Raw genomic sequence first — 16482 nt, forward strand, 5'->3', positions numbered from 1 at the left:
CCTTCAGTCTCTCTGTATGTCAGTCTCAGCAAATCCTCCGAATATTTCTGTTGCTTTCCTTTGAATTGATTCCTCACTGCATTACTTAACCTGGAATTTGCAGAATGAGAAATAAGCTATGGCGTTGTTACTGTGCTTCATGCTGGGGAGATAATTTCAGATTTTTGCTATTGCTTGTCACTTGAAGTCACTCTCTCAGCTCTTACCTTCCAGGTAAATTACTCCTCTGAACTTTTTCCTCCTCGTTGGATTTCTGAGCTAATGTCTGAACGTTTGAACAACTGTTTTCTTTAATTAAATAGTAACTTTATTTACTGCTTGTCCTCTGCTCCGAGGAGGCTGTGTCGTACCCTCACAGTACAACCAACAGGAAACGCTTCCTGTGGCTAAGCACCTTTCCTTTGAACCATACCAAAATGTTATCCAAATGTATGCCATGTTAGCTTCACAAATGAGGAAAATTACTCTTAGGGTTTGCTGCTAGAATGAATAGGAATACTCAAATAGAGTCAAGATTGGGGTGTCTGGTCCTCAGTTCTCCCGTGGAAAGCATTACCCAGGAACAAATGAAATAGAGTCAACATAACCATTTAAAATAGCAAAGTAAACAGTTTGTGGTGTAGTCAAGATAATCCTTAATTTCTGCTGCTTATCTGAGATCTGCCCTGCAGATCTGATGGGAGGATTTAACCTTCCTGAAAGCTGTTATCAGTGGATGTGCTTGAACTGGGAAGACCTCTTTCCACCTGCTTTTCAGGGCCCTTTCTCCTAGAAGATTAATGCTGCTATACTTCTTTTAGAAAGAAAAACCTCTGAAACATGGATTATTTTGAGAGGGATAGACTACACATACTTGGCTACAGTACAGCTTAGGGAAAATACTTCAAAATAATGTCCATTTAAAAGAACAATTCTTTATTTTTATTTTTTTACTGAAGCAACTTGTCATCACAGCCTGTCTTCTGTTTTCAAAAAGACAGTATCATGCTGTTCAAGAGGGAAGTCAAAAGGGGATTTCACTGAGATGTGGGATCAAAACAAAAACCAGAGGCAGCTTGATAGGTTTTACATATATCACTTTTTACAATAAATTGCCGTATTTCTGATGCACTCTCTTCTATGTTTCTTGGGGCCTCATTTAAAAGTAAGGAAAACCATCTTGAAATTAAGATTCTCTGACATACTGGTGCCTTTGGCAAGAGGGGAGAGAATCTCCATGTGAGTCTTCATGTGCTTAGTAATAGCGAGAGCCTGTGGTGATGGCCTGAAATATGCAGCAAAAGTTTTCAGAATAGGGAATGAGTCACTATTACCCTTGACCTTTGTGAATCTGAAACTATATTTATCATTTGCACTGTTCCCGAATTGTATTTCTAGTTTCATGCGCCGGGCAACTTGTCTTCTCTGCCCTGGGGAGCTGAAACACATACAAGGAAATTTCCAGGGAGATAAGGTGAGAATTCATTTCCTGAAGTGAGTTTTAAGAGAACCTTTATTGAGGAACTCTTCCACTGGGAGATTACTGATGTGAAGCTGATAGTAAAAGGTTAAGTAGAGGAACAAGGCGATAGCATACAAAGTAGAAAAAGGAAATGAGTAAAAGAGTTCACGCAGGGTCAAGAATGCGTAACACAGGGTACTGTTATGAGAGGCAACTATTTTTGCCAATGTAGTACTTTTTCTGTCCCTCCCACAATCTTACATGTAATGTTCTGAGTAGAAACCGGAGCACTGAAAGGAAAGATCCAGATTGTTGCATTTTCTGTTCTTCCTCTTCTTCCCATTACAGTACAGGAGTCAAATTAGAAGGGATTTTCAATCAGGTCAGTTGCTAAACAGCTGGCGTGTGAAAGAGTGCAGCTGTTGCACCACAAGTATCACCTTGGCAAGGCAAATCAGTGGGGAGCCCTGGGAGGGTCTGCAGGGCTGTGTGTTTCCTTAGCGGCCACATGCACATCAGGGACACGTACTTGCTGTCTGCGCTTGGAGCCGGAGCTCCTGCAAAAAGAAAGGAAAACGTAGTTGAGATACTTCTGACTGTGCAATGAGGAATGTTAAAAATGTTAGTACTGGGAAGTGGGATGGAAGTTATCAGCTTGCCAGCAAGTCTTAGCAAATGGAAATATAGCATTAGTTCCAGAAAACGCAACAGGTAACAATAAATATGTGAGAACTGCAGGCACTTTGTATTTCTGTATGTGGAATAATTGTAGTACAGGATTGCACATCCCACACTGCTATTTTGAGTTTCCTTGTTCAGGGGAAGGAAAAGCACCCGTGAGCCAAGGCTCATTTTATAGGCATAAACTATCAGCTATCTTTATATCTGCCTCCAAAGATTCCCATGGCTGCTGTGATGCTTTATTAGCAGAGAGTGTAAGTGTAAGCAAAGGCTATTCTGAACGTGTATTTACAGCCATTGTCCAAAGCTCAGGCTGCCTGGAAAACAACTAACAAATCCCCTCTGTTCCACTGTTTTTTAAGAGAAATTGTATTGTGCCTCGATAGCTGAAACTTTCAGCATGGGGGGTAGAGGACATAAAAATATCAGCATTGTTACAGTGGAAGTTTGCAGCAAGACCCATTTAACCTGGAACTCCAACTCCCCAGACCCCAAATATAGGAAAGATACCAAAAGAAATCATAGAATCGTATAGCAGCTTGGGTTGGAAGGGACCTCAGAGATCACCTATCTCGCTCCAAGCCCCAGTGCTGTGGGAAGGAATGCCACGGGCTCCCACGGCCCTGCCTGACCTGGCCTTGAACACCTCCAGGGATGGGGGCATTGGTCAATTGTTTGGAAGGAAATTTAGCAATAGCAGACTCAGAAATCGGAAACTATTTGCATTTTTGCACGGAAACTTTCAGCTTAAGGCCTTGGGATGTGCCCAAGCACAGGTTCTGCGCGTGAGGGCACGGAGGGCGAGCTGGGGGTGCAGGTGCTCCGTTTCAGCCTGGCTCGGTGTAATTTCTGCGGAGCACAGCGCTACGCACTTTGATGACACGCGCAGGGAATCCAGCGCAGGCCGCGCGCCGGGGACAGCGTTCTGCCGCAGCACGGGGACGGGTCCTCCCCTCGAGGCGTCGCTCCCATCCCTTTGTCTCCCGGCAGGCGGCGGCGCCCTCGCCCGCCGACGTGAGAAGCGACGAGTAGAAATGGTCGTCTCCATGGCAACCTGGCAGGCCGGAGCCCCGCACGGCACATCCCGGGCCGCAGGGAGCCCCAGGCGCTCCCGGCGCCGCCGCGCAGGTGCCGGCCCAGCCTCTCACCCCTTCCCCGCCGCGGGACCGGCAACCACTCATACTTTCCTCCTCAGAAAATGGAGGCGGCGAGAGGGGGAATGGGAAGGGGCGGGCCGACCTCGGGGCGGTCCCGGCCCCGCCACGCGCCGCCGGCCCGCCGCTCCCCTCGGCGCGAGGGAGTCACCACCCCGCGTCCTCGCCCACCTCCCTCCGCGCCTCGGGGGCGGCTCGTCTCGCGCCGGGAGTGGCGGCCCGCCCAGCCAACGATCGCGCCGCCTGCCTGACAGTTAGGCCGCGGCGGCCAATCGGCGAGCGAGGGGGCGGGCGCGGCGGGCCGCGAGCGGCGCGGCGGGCCGGCGGCCGGGCAGTCGGCGGAGGTGCAGCATGATGCGGCTGTGGCGGGCGGCGCTGTTGCGGGAGCTGCTGCTGCTCGGCCCGCCGGGGGCGGCCGGCGGCGGCGGGCCCGGCTCCGGCTCCAGGCGCCTCCCGCCGCAGCTCGCCGCCCTGGGTGCCGGCCCCGCTACTCGCCGCGGTCCGGGCCCGGCGCGGGGTCTGTGCACCCGCTCTGAGGGCGCCCTGGAGGAGCCGGGGAAGGGGGCCCAGCAGCCGGCGGCCCCCAGCGAACCCCCCGACGGCGGCCGCAATAACAACCACGGCAGCGGCGACAAGGAGCTGGCCGGAGGCGGCGGCGGGGGGGAGAAGTGAGTGCGGGCGGGGCGGCGGCCGCGGCGCCATGTGAGCGCCCGCGGCCTCACACGCGGGCGGAGCGGGAGGGGCGGGCGGCGCCCGGCAGGTGCGGGGCTGCGGGCGGTGCTGGGCCCGATGCGGGCGACCCGGGGGAGGAAATGCCGGGCGGGACGGTGAAGCGCGGTGCCGGGCGGGCCCCGGGTGCTGCCGCAGGACGGCTGGCGGGGGCTGTGCCGTGGGGATTTCATTTATTTATTGTTTGTTTTCTCGAAAGAATTATGTCTGTGTCATCTCACGTTAATGATGGAAGACATCCACCCGCGGGCGCGGAGGCGGCGGTGCGCCTAGTGTCGCGGGTGCCCCCGAGCGGAGCCCGGCGCGGGGCCCTCGCCCACGGCCTGAGGCGGTTCCGGAGCACGTTGGGTGCCGCCGGCTCCTCAGAGCTCTGCCCTGCTGGTTCTTGGCCTTAGGCAGTTCTTGTAGGAGCCCCGTTCATCCCCCGCACCCATCCGCTTTGGTTTTTTGAACGCGGGCTGAGCTCAGCGTGCTGAGCCTTTCCCAGCTTGGACAGATAACTGCAGGCCTCATGCAGATACATTTCCTCTGGGTGTGCTTGGAACATGCCCCTCTCCTGTCTCCTAGGTGGCCTATGCATCTTCTCAGTGCTACCTCTGGGGTGGCCTAGTTAAAACCTAATGCCAGCCTCCTTTCCCCGGCTTTGCCACACCTCTTATCTAGATGAAGAGAAGGCAGAGAGGAAGCGAGAGGAGGAAAGAGTGCCTGGCTTTAATGTGCAGCCATGCCTCCATTAGCCTCATGCTAAGAGGAAGTCAGAAGAGATTCCACGAGGTGAGGCAGGAGCTGCAGCTCTTGGCTTGCCCATAGCTGTCCTTTGGAGAGGGGTTTTCGTGTGAACTTGTGCTCCTTCGGCCTGTGGGCAGGGGGAGAAGCTTCCTTGGTCTTTTCCCTCTCATTCCACCAAATGTCCGAGCTGCTGGGATTGGGCCAAATCTCTTCTGCATTGAGATATGGGCTGCATGTGAAGGTGTTGCTTGTAATTCAGCTAGCAGGCTCTTTGATCATGCATGTGCATTGGGTTAGAGAACCTTATAAGACGTAATGTGCATTGATATATTATTGTCGTTATACTATCTTTCATCATTTAGCCTCCTGTGTGAATTAGCTCTACGTGTAATGTTTGGGAGCAAAAAATATTTCTGGCTGTGCCTCAGGTAGGCGTGGCCTCAAGACTTACTTCCACTTTCAGTGAGAAACACAGACATTGCCATCAAAAACATACAGAAAAAAAGCCCCAGTATGGCAGCTGTGGTGGTTGCAGAGGTGGTTTTTCAAAGAGGTAACGTTTCCTTAAACTGAGCTTTTAGAACAGCTCCTGCTAATCAGCGTCATTTAGGGGAGCCGTGGAATTTCTGACACGCGTGGGGAGACTGCGTAGTCACAAACCAGTTAAACAGTTCTCACATATTTGGCCTTTGACAAAAGTATGTGAAAGTCAGATAGTTGTGCTTTGAGCATTCCTGCACAGTGAGCAAAGAACAATTGCATGAAACCTACAGTATGTAGTTATAAACAAGTACAAAACTGGAAACTGTTTCTTTGCAGTTCAAGTTGGGCAGGAATTCCTGATGGCCCACTCATTCTAATTCTTCTATGGGATTGCAAACGTTTTACTTAAGCATTTGTACGTGGTACCTTACACGTGGAAATCTTTGCTATGTTAAGACAGTGTAGGGTGCAGAAGAAGTGTGTTTCAGCAGACTGGTTTCTGGGCTATCAGCTGGCCTGGGTGAGTGCAGGCTGCGCTCTGCTGGCTGCAATGTGGTGCCATCCAGCAGTGCAAGGGCTGCTGTGCTGAGCTGGTGGGTGGAGGGGGTCCATCTGGAGGGCAGCAAGTGCTGTCGCTCTGCGGCCTCACCTGCGACTAGGTACATTTTGGGAAGAAGAAATATCTGAGGTTAAGCTGAGGAAGCACCCATAGACTGGTAATTCTGATGACTGAAGGTTGTGGATTAGAAAGTAATCATTGCTTCATGCTTAAGTGTTTAAAACACAGTGTCCAAGTGCAGTCCTAAATGATCCAGATACGTTCTCATGTAACATGAGATAGTCTCTACTTCTGTTTTCAGTCTAGCTGCATTTTCCTTCTTGCATTTTATACTGGACAGTAATAGGATCACATATAGTTCACCTTAGTATAAGCTACTTCTGAATTGTGTGGACATGCAGTAAGGTGAGGGGGAGGAGCAAGACGGTGAATTTTGAAGCATAGCTGACTTACAGTTGTGCTGATATAAGCATATAGAATCCAGCAAAGCAAAACAGAAGAGTTGTTATCATTTTAATGTTTTTCCCTTAGAATCACAAGACAGTACTAGCGCTCCTTTTCAAGGCCAGGGGTGAATTCTAGAGATAACTTTCTGAATTTGTTTTGCTTTCATACTCAGGCCGGATTCCAGTGGAATCACTGAACATTAATCAGACAGCGATTCATCTTGTGCTCAGCTAAGCAGGTGCATCAAACTGTTGAGAGTTTTCATTCAACCCAAGCTTCTCAGAGTAAGAGTTTGAAGCAACAATTCTTGGTTTCACCAGGAGCACTTTGACATCTACTCAGATGTGCCCATCTTTGACCTGAAGGTTATGCTTTCTCTGGGTCTTCTGAGCTCTTGGGTAAATGGTTCCCTGCTGCTGCTGTTGGGCTCGGTGTCCAACTGGACAGCAGCTACTACTCGCTTCTGCAGGCTTTGTATTGAGCTACAGATGGCAGCCCTGGCAGCTTTCACTTGTGTGTTCTGGTTAGTAGTGTGCGATCCACGAGTAGCCTTAATATAACTTCGTATCATTTTTGGTTCTGCACATCCCATTCTGCATTGTGCTGGTTATGCCTGGAGGTAGGAATGTTTCTCTAGGAGAATGGCTCCTTGCTTTTTTTGTTGCTCTGCCTGTGTGAAATGAGATGGTAACCACTGTCCAGCTGTTTGAAGGCACTGAAATGAGAAATCAGGCACCATATTTGGTATTTAACCTCTTGGTTAGAATCACAGTTCAACTTCTGTTAGAATAAAATCCCCTGCATAGTCTGGAATAAGCACTGTACTGATACAGAAGGGAAAACTGGGGGAGGAGTAGGGACTGTGAAGGCCTTGTTTTTGGAAGTCATGCGTTCTGTTTATCTTGATACGTAAGGAACAGCGTGGAGCAAACTGTGGCATTCTATCTAGCTCACAGGTTGCAGTACTGCTGGAGAAGGCTAATTGTACCTCTAGTTTGGGTTATTTCCTTTTTTTTTTTTTTTAATTTATCAAGCCATTATTGACATAATGGAACGAAGTGGAATTTCCACTGTAGTCTGGCTGTTCCCTTGATGTGAAAAACGTGGCTCTTTCCAACCCACGCTGAACAACGCTATCTTGCTAAGTGTGCTCACAGTGCCAAAATACAGCTTTTAGGTAGAGCAAACATGGGTTACTGCCATCAGTGACCTGACAAACTGCAGAGCAAGCCTTTCCACCTCTGTTTAAACGATAAACTTTATCAAAAGACAGACTGTTTGACACAGAGCAATTTTCTGTAAATATATTGAGTGCCGTCCTCTTTGCGTTGGCAGTTGGTGCAGAACCATTGTTAAATTGAGCTGACTGACCCGATGTTGAACAGCAGCAGATGTGAAAGATAGGGAAACTATTTCACTTTGCACTGTGAAAGCTGCATCTCTCTTCAACAGATGGAAAAAAGCAGATAAAAATCTTGGTTGCGTGTCTAAAGCTTTTGTCTGTTTTTCTGCAATCTTCCAGAGAGGAGTCCTGTGTTTGGAGTAATCCTGAGTCCAAGTCGAACAGGGAGTTTTCCTCTCCTAGAGCTCCATCGGGCCGGTAACAAGTCTTGTTGCACAGATATTGTGTAAAATATCAAGTAGCTCTCAGCGCTGAGCTGAGTTAAATGCTCTGTGTGCGTGGGTGAAGCGCAGGGCAGTAAAGTGGCTCTGTAACCCTGCATGGCTCAAAACCAGTAGATAGCTACTAAGCTGCAGTGCTGCTGCAGGAGGAGAGTTTGATCTGCATGTGGGTTGGTTTGGTTTTGCCAGCTGGGTCTGGACGTCCTGCTCTCAAAAGATGAGCAGTGCAGTGTGCTGCGTGGAAGACGTGAATTTTCTTTAGGAAAAAGGGTGTTTGCTTGAGGTAGCTGTTAGTGCCCGCCTCGGTTGAGTTGCCAGGCTGTCTGTGCATTACTCAGCCACCACTGCTTTTAAAAAAATGCAGGCTGGAACACAACGAGAGTTCTGTAGGCTTACAAAGCTGTCTTCTGTTCGGAGTATGGAAGTACAGCGTATTACATTGGAAAATGAGAGTGAGGTTTTTACTCCTGGTTCTAACTGCTAGTTCAGAGGAAAGGGGGGAGGCGAGTGCAACCAAAGGGTTGCCGTATGTTTAAGAGGGTATATGGAGATAATCAGGTTTTTATTAAAAATAATGAATCATGAGTGTGACCTGTTGTTGAACTACATTAAGTGAGTGCTGGGAGGAGAGGGAGGCGTAGCACCCATCTGCAGGGCTGCGTCGGCCACCCACATTCTGCACTCCACTGCAGGGCTGCTTTCTGCAGCTCCCAGCCCTGCAGGCAGCCTCACTGTGCTGTGAGGGGCCATTGATCCCAGGAAGGCTCTCTGGAGCAGGGATTCCACTTGTTTCTTGTGTGCATGTGCATACAGCTGTAGAAGTAGAGAAAATGCCGCAGAATTATCTGCTTCTAGGTAGTAAGTTTCAAGCAACAACTTGTACGTATCATAGCATAGCAGCAATGTTATTAGATTATAGGATTGAGCTTTAAAATTAATGGCTAACATATTGTGAGACTGCATACTCTGCATTTCCCTTCTTTCTTTACTGGGGATCTTGTTTTTTCTTTTTGCTCGTGAAGCATCAACACACTTCACTGGCTGTGCTGAAACTGACGTCAACACTTGAGGGTACTGAAAGGAAAGGTGTGGAGCCCTTGGCTGCCGTTGCCTGTAGCCCTTTGGGAGCACACGGTTCCTAGAGCAGCCTTCCAGCTGCACGTTACAGAGCAGGGCTCACAGGAAGCCAAGGGATTGACTCAGCCTTGTGCTGCGACCTATTGCAGGGGTGCTGTGCGGTGTCACAGCAGGGAGAAGCTGTGAGCTAGAGGCAGCTCTGTGTTACAACATGCTTTTCTGGGAGGAATCTGATAGCTTTCCTTCATGTCTCGCTTAAAATGGAGAGCTAGGTTAGGAACCAGTACAGATGTACAAGAAATACATTTGGTAATTAACACATGGGAGAATAGGAGGGCCGCTGTATGGTATTGATAAACATACTGACTGTTTGAAGATTTATCTGTATTGCATGAAACTGACACTGTCTGCATTGCTGCTTCTGGTGCCTGAGATAGTTCCTGTTAGTGGATTACGCTGCAGATGGCTTCATTTGCTTTCACTGCAACTGACGTGGCCTACATAAGCTTCCAGAAGGATGGGGCATTCCCGGGAGTTCCTAAAAATAGGATTATTTTGAGGAAAATAATATGTGTGCATCACCTCTTGCCTTCTCTTGTTTGTGAAACTCTTGGATCAGTCTGCAATTTGAGCTCTGTTACAAGGCATGCAGGTCTTGGAGTCTGAGTCATTTTGTATCCTCTATGCAAGTAGCACTTCTGTCCTCTGTAGCATCAAGTAAAGGGAAATAAAATGAATCTGCCCCAAAGAATTTCTAAGTACAATCTTAAAAAGAAATTTGTCAGTAAAAATGTGTGTTAAAAATGTTTCTAAAAGCATCGTGTGTATGCCTCTAGTGTCACAGTTTTTCCTACTTTAAGCTGAATTAAACCCTGATCAGTGATTCAAAAAAAAAAAAAAGTTTGAAATTAATAGCAGTAGTTACATTGGTAGTTAAAACGTGTTTCCTTGTGAATAATGCAGACATATAAACAGAAATAATCACTGAACTGATCTGTGTATGTGTGTGTTTTTTGTTTTTAGTAAAGTGAAGCAAGGTCTCCTTCCTAGCTTGGAAGATCTGCTCTTCTACACTATTGCAGAAGGACAAGAGAAAATACCAGTGCATAAATTCATAACTGTAAGTTTACTGTTCCTGGGTGCTGTATGAAAACTAACTGCCTCAAGGTGTTTTTTTTACATTCTGGATGCAGGAATATAAATGAAGGAATTTATGTTATAAGTGGGTTGCTGCAACAGGGAACATAACTTTTACCCTTCCCCAATGCTATCTGTGTAATTGAATGAGAGCTCTCGTGCTGTTATTCATTTATTTGCGGTACAAGAGAATATGCTTCAAAGCTTCTGTGTCTGTGACATGGCTCAGTGGTGTTTCCACTGAGAGAAAATGCAGTTGGAGCACTGTGAATTTTGATCCAAACCATAGCAGCCCTTGAACCTATATCTTGAATATCTTCATGTTGATGGTGCCATGGCAGATAGTTTTTACATTAATAAATGAGACTGAACATCAGAGATCTTTGTAATAGCATACATTCTCATTTTAGTAATTACTGTCTTAATGTGGTAGGCACTCAAATCTACAGGATTACGTACGTCGGATCCCAGGTTGAAAGAGTGCATGGATATGTTAAGACTGACCCTTCAAACAACTTCTGATGGTGTTATGCTGGACAAAGACCTTTTTAAAAAGTAAGCTTTCTTGTCAGTGTTACTGTACAACTCTGAATGAATGTTCTGTGTGTGTTACTGACATCTGTCTTGGGAGAGACCGACAGTATGTAGTTGTGTAGTAGAAAGGGGTCCAAGCACAAGCTTCTTCTGTGGCTTTATACAGTGGGCAGATGTTGTAATACTCATCAATGCTTAATGTATCAGCATTACCTGCATGTGTACCTGACCCCATCCTGCAGATCTTAATCAGATGCCAAATAAATGGATGCAATGTGGGTTGTTTTCAGTGAGTATGTATATCTTCTCCCTTTCTGCTTTTAATCTGAAGTCCAGGCAGCTGCTTCTGTGTAGTTCAGAGCATTTTGGTACTGAGATCAGAGCATATGTGTAGATAATTCTATGTGAATATATGAAAAATAGCAAAGCTGAATTTCACTCTGCCATACAGAGATGAGAGCTGTAGACACTGCTTTGATCTGTTTTGGAAAAAATTTATGTGCCTTATTTTAGTGATAGTTTAAGAGAAGTTTGTGGTCATTTAGCTGAACAATGTAAGCACTGTTCAGCTTGTCTTTGGTTCCTTCCAGGCACTCTCCTAGTAATGGCTTTTGTGTGCCAAAAGATGATAACTTCAGGTGCTCTTAAATCTCGAAGTGAAGTTTGTAGTCTATTTTTGAGTCCATTTTTCTTCCATGTGGAGGGTAAATGATGCAGTACCTAAAAGTTCCTTCCTTCATTAAGAGCTTACTTCTTTCAAAATGATACATTTCTGTTCTGTGCAAGCATTTTTTTGTAGTATTGAAGTTAATGGTGGATTGTGTTCCTTCTGTTAATTTGATGTGTGTGTACAGGTATCAATATGAATATGTGGGTATATATACCCACGCAGGTAGATAATTGAGAACTAGCACTCCTTGTACACATGTGCATCAAGGAGAAATTATGGGGAATGATGATAGCATAAACATGACTAAATCAATTAAGCCCAGTCCAAATTATCTGTGAAGTATTTTGGGTCGCACATCTGTGCTATCTATCATTGTGACAAAAGTTTTAACACCTTTTTACTGGTTTTACTAGATTGCAATTTGACTTGCTTTGCATTATTTTGAAGAATTCAGGCTTTTTGGTGTTCTCCATCTTAAACAAAAATTTGAAGGAAATTGCCATGTTGCAGTCAGAACAATTCCAGTATTTTGTCTTCTGTCCTCAGAGGTTCTGAAAGTGAAGACTGGATGCCCCGGTTCCAGCCAGAAGGCTTGATAATTTTCTTGAAGCAGGTGTTTGTGTTGCATCAATGTAACATAGGTCTTTCTGTGTAGCTTGATACATCACTGAGAAAAGTCTGCATGCTGAAAATGGTGCAGCATTCCAGTTAGCTTTATGTTTTGGTACCCTAACTATGGTACTACTTAATAAAGGGTGTAGATAAAATCTAAGCTGCTAAACAAATTAGCTAGTGATATGTTGATCAGTGTGTATGGCTAAAAGGGGAAAGGCATAATGGAGTTGTTTTGAGAAGGGTGCAAACTTGAGTGAGATGGTGGCTATTCATTAACAGTTATGAGTTTAAGCTTCATTCTTTTTTAAAAGAGTAATACTTTTAAAAAGTATTAACTTTGCTTTTTAGACTTACTCTTTGTCACAAGGTACCACCTGTCCTGTTTTGTTGACCTGGAATTGTGGTCTTGCTGGCCAAATCTCCTCTGATCTGCTGGTGGGAAGCAGCAATCTGGGTCTGTTCCGTTCTAAGCATCTGTTACTGGATCTCAAACAGGCTTATCTATTTCCTGTGGAACAGCTGTGCTGCTCTCTAAATCTGGGCAGCAAATCCTGGGGAAAACTTTAATATCAGATATACTTAACCCAGGTATTAATAAATGCTTTCATCCTATTTGTTTGAGGAAATAAAAAGCTATTGATAGTAACTGTAGAGGACTTTTGCTATATTACTATAAACGCGTCTTTTTTTTTTTTTTTCTGAAGTTGCGTTCATATGTTTTTAAAATATCTAAATATATTGAACGCTTAACAGGCACAATCTTCCTAGGTGGAACTCGAGCTTCACGTGGTGCTTGTAATTCAGCCTTTGAATCTGAAAGATTTGCTAAGATCCCATTCTGCTGTATAGCTAGCCTAGCAATTCCTCAGAATCCACAATCTCAGAGTGTCTTGTTTTAGCAGGTATCTACTTGGTTTAGGAAAGCAATAATCAGCAATTGGAGCCAGAATTTTAAAGAGAAGGGATAAATGCAACAAGTTTCATGACAAAAGAAATAGAAGGATCAAAATTTCATGCTACGGACCACTATATATGTTGTGGGGCATTGTGGGGAACACAGGGAGCTGAAGGGCACTGAGTTGAGGTGAGATGCGTTGTGAACTTGACAGTTTTGTCCTTAGCAGGGATGAAGCAAATCAGTTACAAACCAGTTTTGGAAAACAGATGTGATGATTTCTTACTTGTCACTAAAATATTCACGAGAGAGTCATCTGTGGATATCTGTTCTCTTTGCTCATCCATCTTTCTGATGGGAGTTCATTGAACTTAGTCCCCAGTTTACCCTTGAGTGAAAATTGCTTGTTAAAGTGCAATACCAGTGCATTCCTCTAAATTGCACATCCCTGATAAAGTACATGCAATTGCATCACATGCCAGTAATAGACAAAATTGCAGGTTATTCAGAGTCCTTGCCAACCATACTTCTGTCTTTTCTACCTTGCTTTATTTTGACCTCTTGCTCGTGTGAACAGCAATGTGATAGTATTGCAACCCAACGGCATTGTTAAGCTGACATTAAAAAGTGTGGATTAATTGAGATTTGAGATGGGAAGCTAGCATTCCTACCTTGAACAATTTTCATACACGCAGTATGTAATCAAGTCTACTTTGTTCTTAAAATTTTCATACTACTCCATTTCTTCTGAGCCTTAGCTGTTCTTCTCTGAAGGGTAACGTGGAACATAAAACATCTGCAGGCTCCACTGGGGAAAAGACGTCAGCTGCAGAATATTAGAGGCTGGCAAGATGAATGTCCTCTATTGATTGAAAGTATCACTGCTGCATAACTGGAGCTCACTAAGACCCCTGTTTTGTCCATGCAGTAGTTGTTAGCAGTGCTTGGCTAGATTAACTGAACCCCTGTGCTTAGTGCTTAAATTCATACAATTTCCTCAATTAAGGAGATGCTGACCTTGGCAGTTACAGAAATGCAGTGAAGTCCTTAACCAGCATAGTGATTTCTGTAGTCAGTGTCTAGCTTAAAGCAATTGAATTATGTGAGACTTGATGTCAATTAGAGAGTGTAAAAATGCCCTTTCTGTTGCTTCTGCAATGTAACGTTATATCAGAGGAGTGTTTTTCAGTGCATGCTGCCTTCCTATTGTCATGTTGCTTACGCTCTGACTTCTTGGGCTGTTTTAATAGATATAGATAACTTCATTTTTTTCTAATGAGAGTACCTAATGCTGTCTAGGTAATACAGATGATGTGCTGAAGTGTATCTGAGAGTTAAACCTAATGTGTGTGTATATTCTTCCTTCTGCACATGTGGCTGCCATCACTGCTCTTAATTACTTTTGAAAAGGGCTTGCACCACCTGCAGGAAGACTACTGGGAACAAAAATGGGCAGGGTTTTGGCTGACTGTGTGAAAAGGGAGTGGATGAGCACGACAAATCACAACAAAACCATCTGAAACTGCTGTTTTAATATGTAGACTAACAGTTTATTACAGGTGGAGCAATTCTCAAATTACCAATTTGTGTACAAGAAACTTCTCTGCTGTTTCCCCTCCCTCAGAAGGAGGGGCAGACCAGTGTTTGGGATGGTTGTCAGCTGAATTTGCAATGAAGTCTTTGAAGTACAATGGAGTTCAAACTGAAAGTGAAGCTTCTAAAAAAGGAAGGGGGTGCAAAAGGAGGATAATTCTGTCTGCTCAGTCATCTGTATGCAACTTAATTCTGACCCGGTTTCTTCTAACCCTTCTAATTCTTCTAACTATGGATTATTGAAGTAGTGTTCGAAGTGATGTAATCTTTAATTGTTATGAATAACTCTTAATTGGAAGAAGTTCGTTCTCCTTCCCAGTAGAGTCCTACATGATCTTGAGTTCTCATCTGTCTGAAATAACAACCTGCTTCTGCTTTTATGAATGCTACTAAAAAGTGCAGTAGGAATGCTAACAGATGTGTTAATTTGGTGTTAAGCCTGCCTTTCTCTTTCTTGCACTGGGATGGGGCTGTTAATCTCCTTTGTCAGCTGTGCCTTAACAGTGTGATAACAGCTCCCAGTTCCCATCTTCTGCTCCCATTCACCCCTATCCAGAGATATAGCACTTAGCACAGTTTGTCTCACCTTTTGTTCCTAACCTCCACTTCCTCTATTTCTCCTCCTTTCCATTTTTAGGTCGTTGATTTTAAATGTCCCCGATGGGCTGATGTTTAGAGAGTGTGGACAAGATGTAATAAAAAATGGTGATAGTCTGAAGTGAGAGACTTTGAGTCCTTTTCAGTGTTGATTTTTGTTTATTTTAGATGTTAGCAAGGACTTTATCAGTTTTTCTGTTCTAACAGAAAATGTGTTTTTCAACTCTGTTCAGTTTGGTGTGTTGGCAGCTTTCTTGCTCATTAGCGCTCCTTTGAACAAGGGCTGGATAAGGCAACTTTCACATGTGTTGGTCCAAAGAACTGGGTGGCTTAGTGGACCCCCTTTGCAAGTTTAGATCCTGCTTGAAGGGAAATTAATGGTACTTTGCCGTACAACCCTGTAGCTGAAACTTGAAATAAGAGTTTTAAAATGGAATGGCACAGATGTGAATGTATTGAAACAATTATAAATAACTTTTAAAAATAGGGATGAAAAATTCCTTCTAATAAAGACCTATTATTTTAGGCACATTTTGAAGGGACTGACAATCCTGACTAAGCCATTGCATGCTGTTTAAATAAGTCATCTTTTTGTTGGGTTTGTCCAACTGCTAATTTTTTTCCTTTGACTTTCTGCAGGTGTGTGCAAAGTAATATTGTATTGCTTACTCAAGCTTTCAGGAGGAAGTTTGTCATCCCAGATTTTATGTCATTTACTTCACATATTGATGAACTATATGAAAGTGCTAAAAAACAATCTGGAGGAAAGGTAATGTCGTTTATAAGTTCAACTTGAAGCTTCTCTAGAATTCTTGATATTAACCAAATTCGTTTGTTCTTTTTCAAGTAGAGGGCTTTTCTTTACATTGTTAGCAGAATGTGAAACTGTTAATTTGGTGAAAATAGTTGCCGAAGTTCAGTTTTACTCGTGGCTTGTGAACTAGGATAGAAATGCAGCTCCATACCTCTAACAGTCTTCTGAAGTTGTCAGGCTGAAGGCAGAAAATAGTGTTGGTCTTTCTTAATTTTACCCAAGTTTTAAAGCTGCAATATTACTTGCTACTAAAGCTATCTGTAATGTTTTTCTAACCTACAACCTGCCGGTTGTGTGAAGTAGCACAACTTGGATTGTTAAGTGTACTGTGGTTAGTAATTAAAGTTTATACAAGTCTGTGTTTTCAGTGGTTAATTGAAAACCCCAAACTTTGTTAGAATTTTTTAATTTGAAAATCCTAAATATGCCATAAAATTGGGCACAGATTGCTCTTAGAACATGCTGAATCATAGAATGGCTTGGGCTGGAAGGGACCCCAAGGGTCATCAAGTTCTAACCTCCTGCCACAGGTAGGGCCACTGTACAGCAAACAGGTATACAGGTATTGGACCAGAGAGATTATCACGTTACAAAGGAGAAATGAAATAAAGATCTTACCTGTGTCCCGGGCTCGCAGAAGGGCTCCAAAGGAAGCAATCTCCAGATAGACATTCTTCCTCCTTGGGAGTCAGCCCTTAAATGGG

The 16482-nt window shown here is 44.6% G+C and overlaps 1 protein-coding gene and 1 long non-coding RNA gene across 5 annotated transcripts in view; one reads left to right on the forward strand and one right to left on the reverse strand.

Moving 5' to 3' along the window:
• Nucleotides 1-1474: 1474 nt before the first annotated feature.
• Nucleotides 1475-3334, reverse strand: LOC101747789. The gene is made up of 2 exons (XR_212593.5): nucleotides 2995-3334; nucleotides 1475-1998 (listed from the first exon to the last, which is right to left on the reverse strand). It is a non-coding gene; the product is annotated as an uncharacterized LOC101747789 (long non-coding RNA).
• Nucleotides 3335-3579: 245 nt separating this feature from the next.
• Nucleotides 3580-16482, forward strand: part of GLS2 (glutaminase 2) — a 55410-nt gene continuing 42507 nt past the window's right edge. For 2 of the 4 annotated variants that reach the window (XM_015289390.4, XM_015289391.4), the window contains exons 1-5: nucleotides 3610-3944; nucleotides 7746-7823; nucleotides 9947-10043; nucleotides 10494-10615; nucleotides 15604-15733. In XM_015289390.4, coding sequence (XP_015144876.1) covers nucleotides 3628-3944; nucleotides 7746-7823; nucleotides 9947-10043; nucleotides 10494-10615; nucleotides 15604-15733 — 744 coding nt within the window. In that variant the 5' untranslated portion in view covers nucleotides 3610-3627. Of the gene's footprint in view, nucleotides 3945-7745; nucleotides 7824-9946; nucleotides 10044-10493; nucleotides 10616-15603; nucleotides 15734-16482 lie in introns of all 4 variants that reach the window. The other 2 variants (NM_001395998.1, XM_046943562.1) reach the window with 2 other exon arrangements.

Source organism: Gallus gallus, chromosome 7, assembly GCF_016699485.2.
Source record: "Gallus gallus isolate bGalGal1 chromosome 7, bGalGal1.mat.broiler.GRCg7b, whole genome shotgun sequence".
NCBI classification, from domain to species: domain Eukaryota; kingdom Metazoa; phylum Chordata; class Aves; order Galliformes; family Phasianidae; genus Gallus; species Gallus gallus.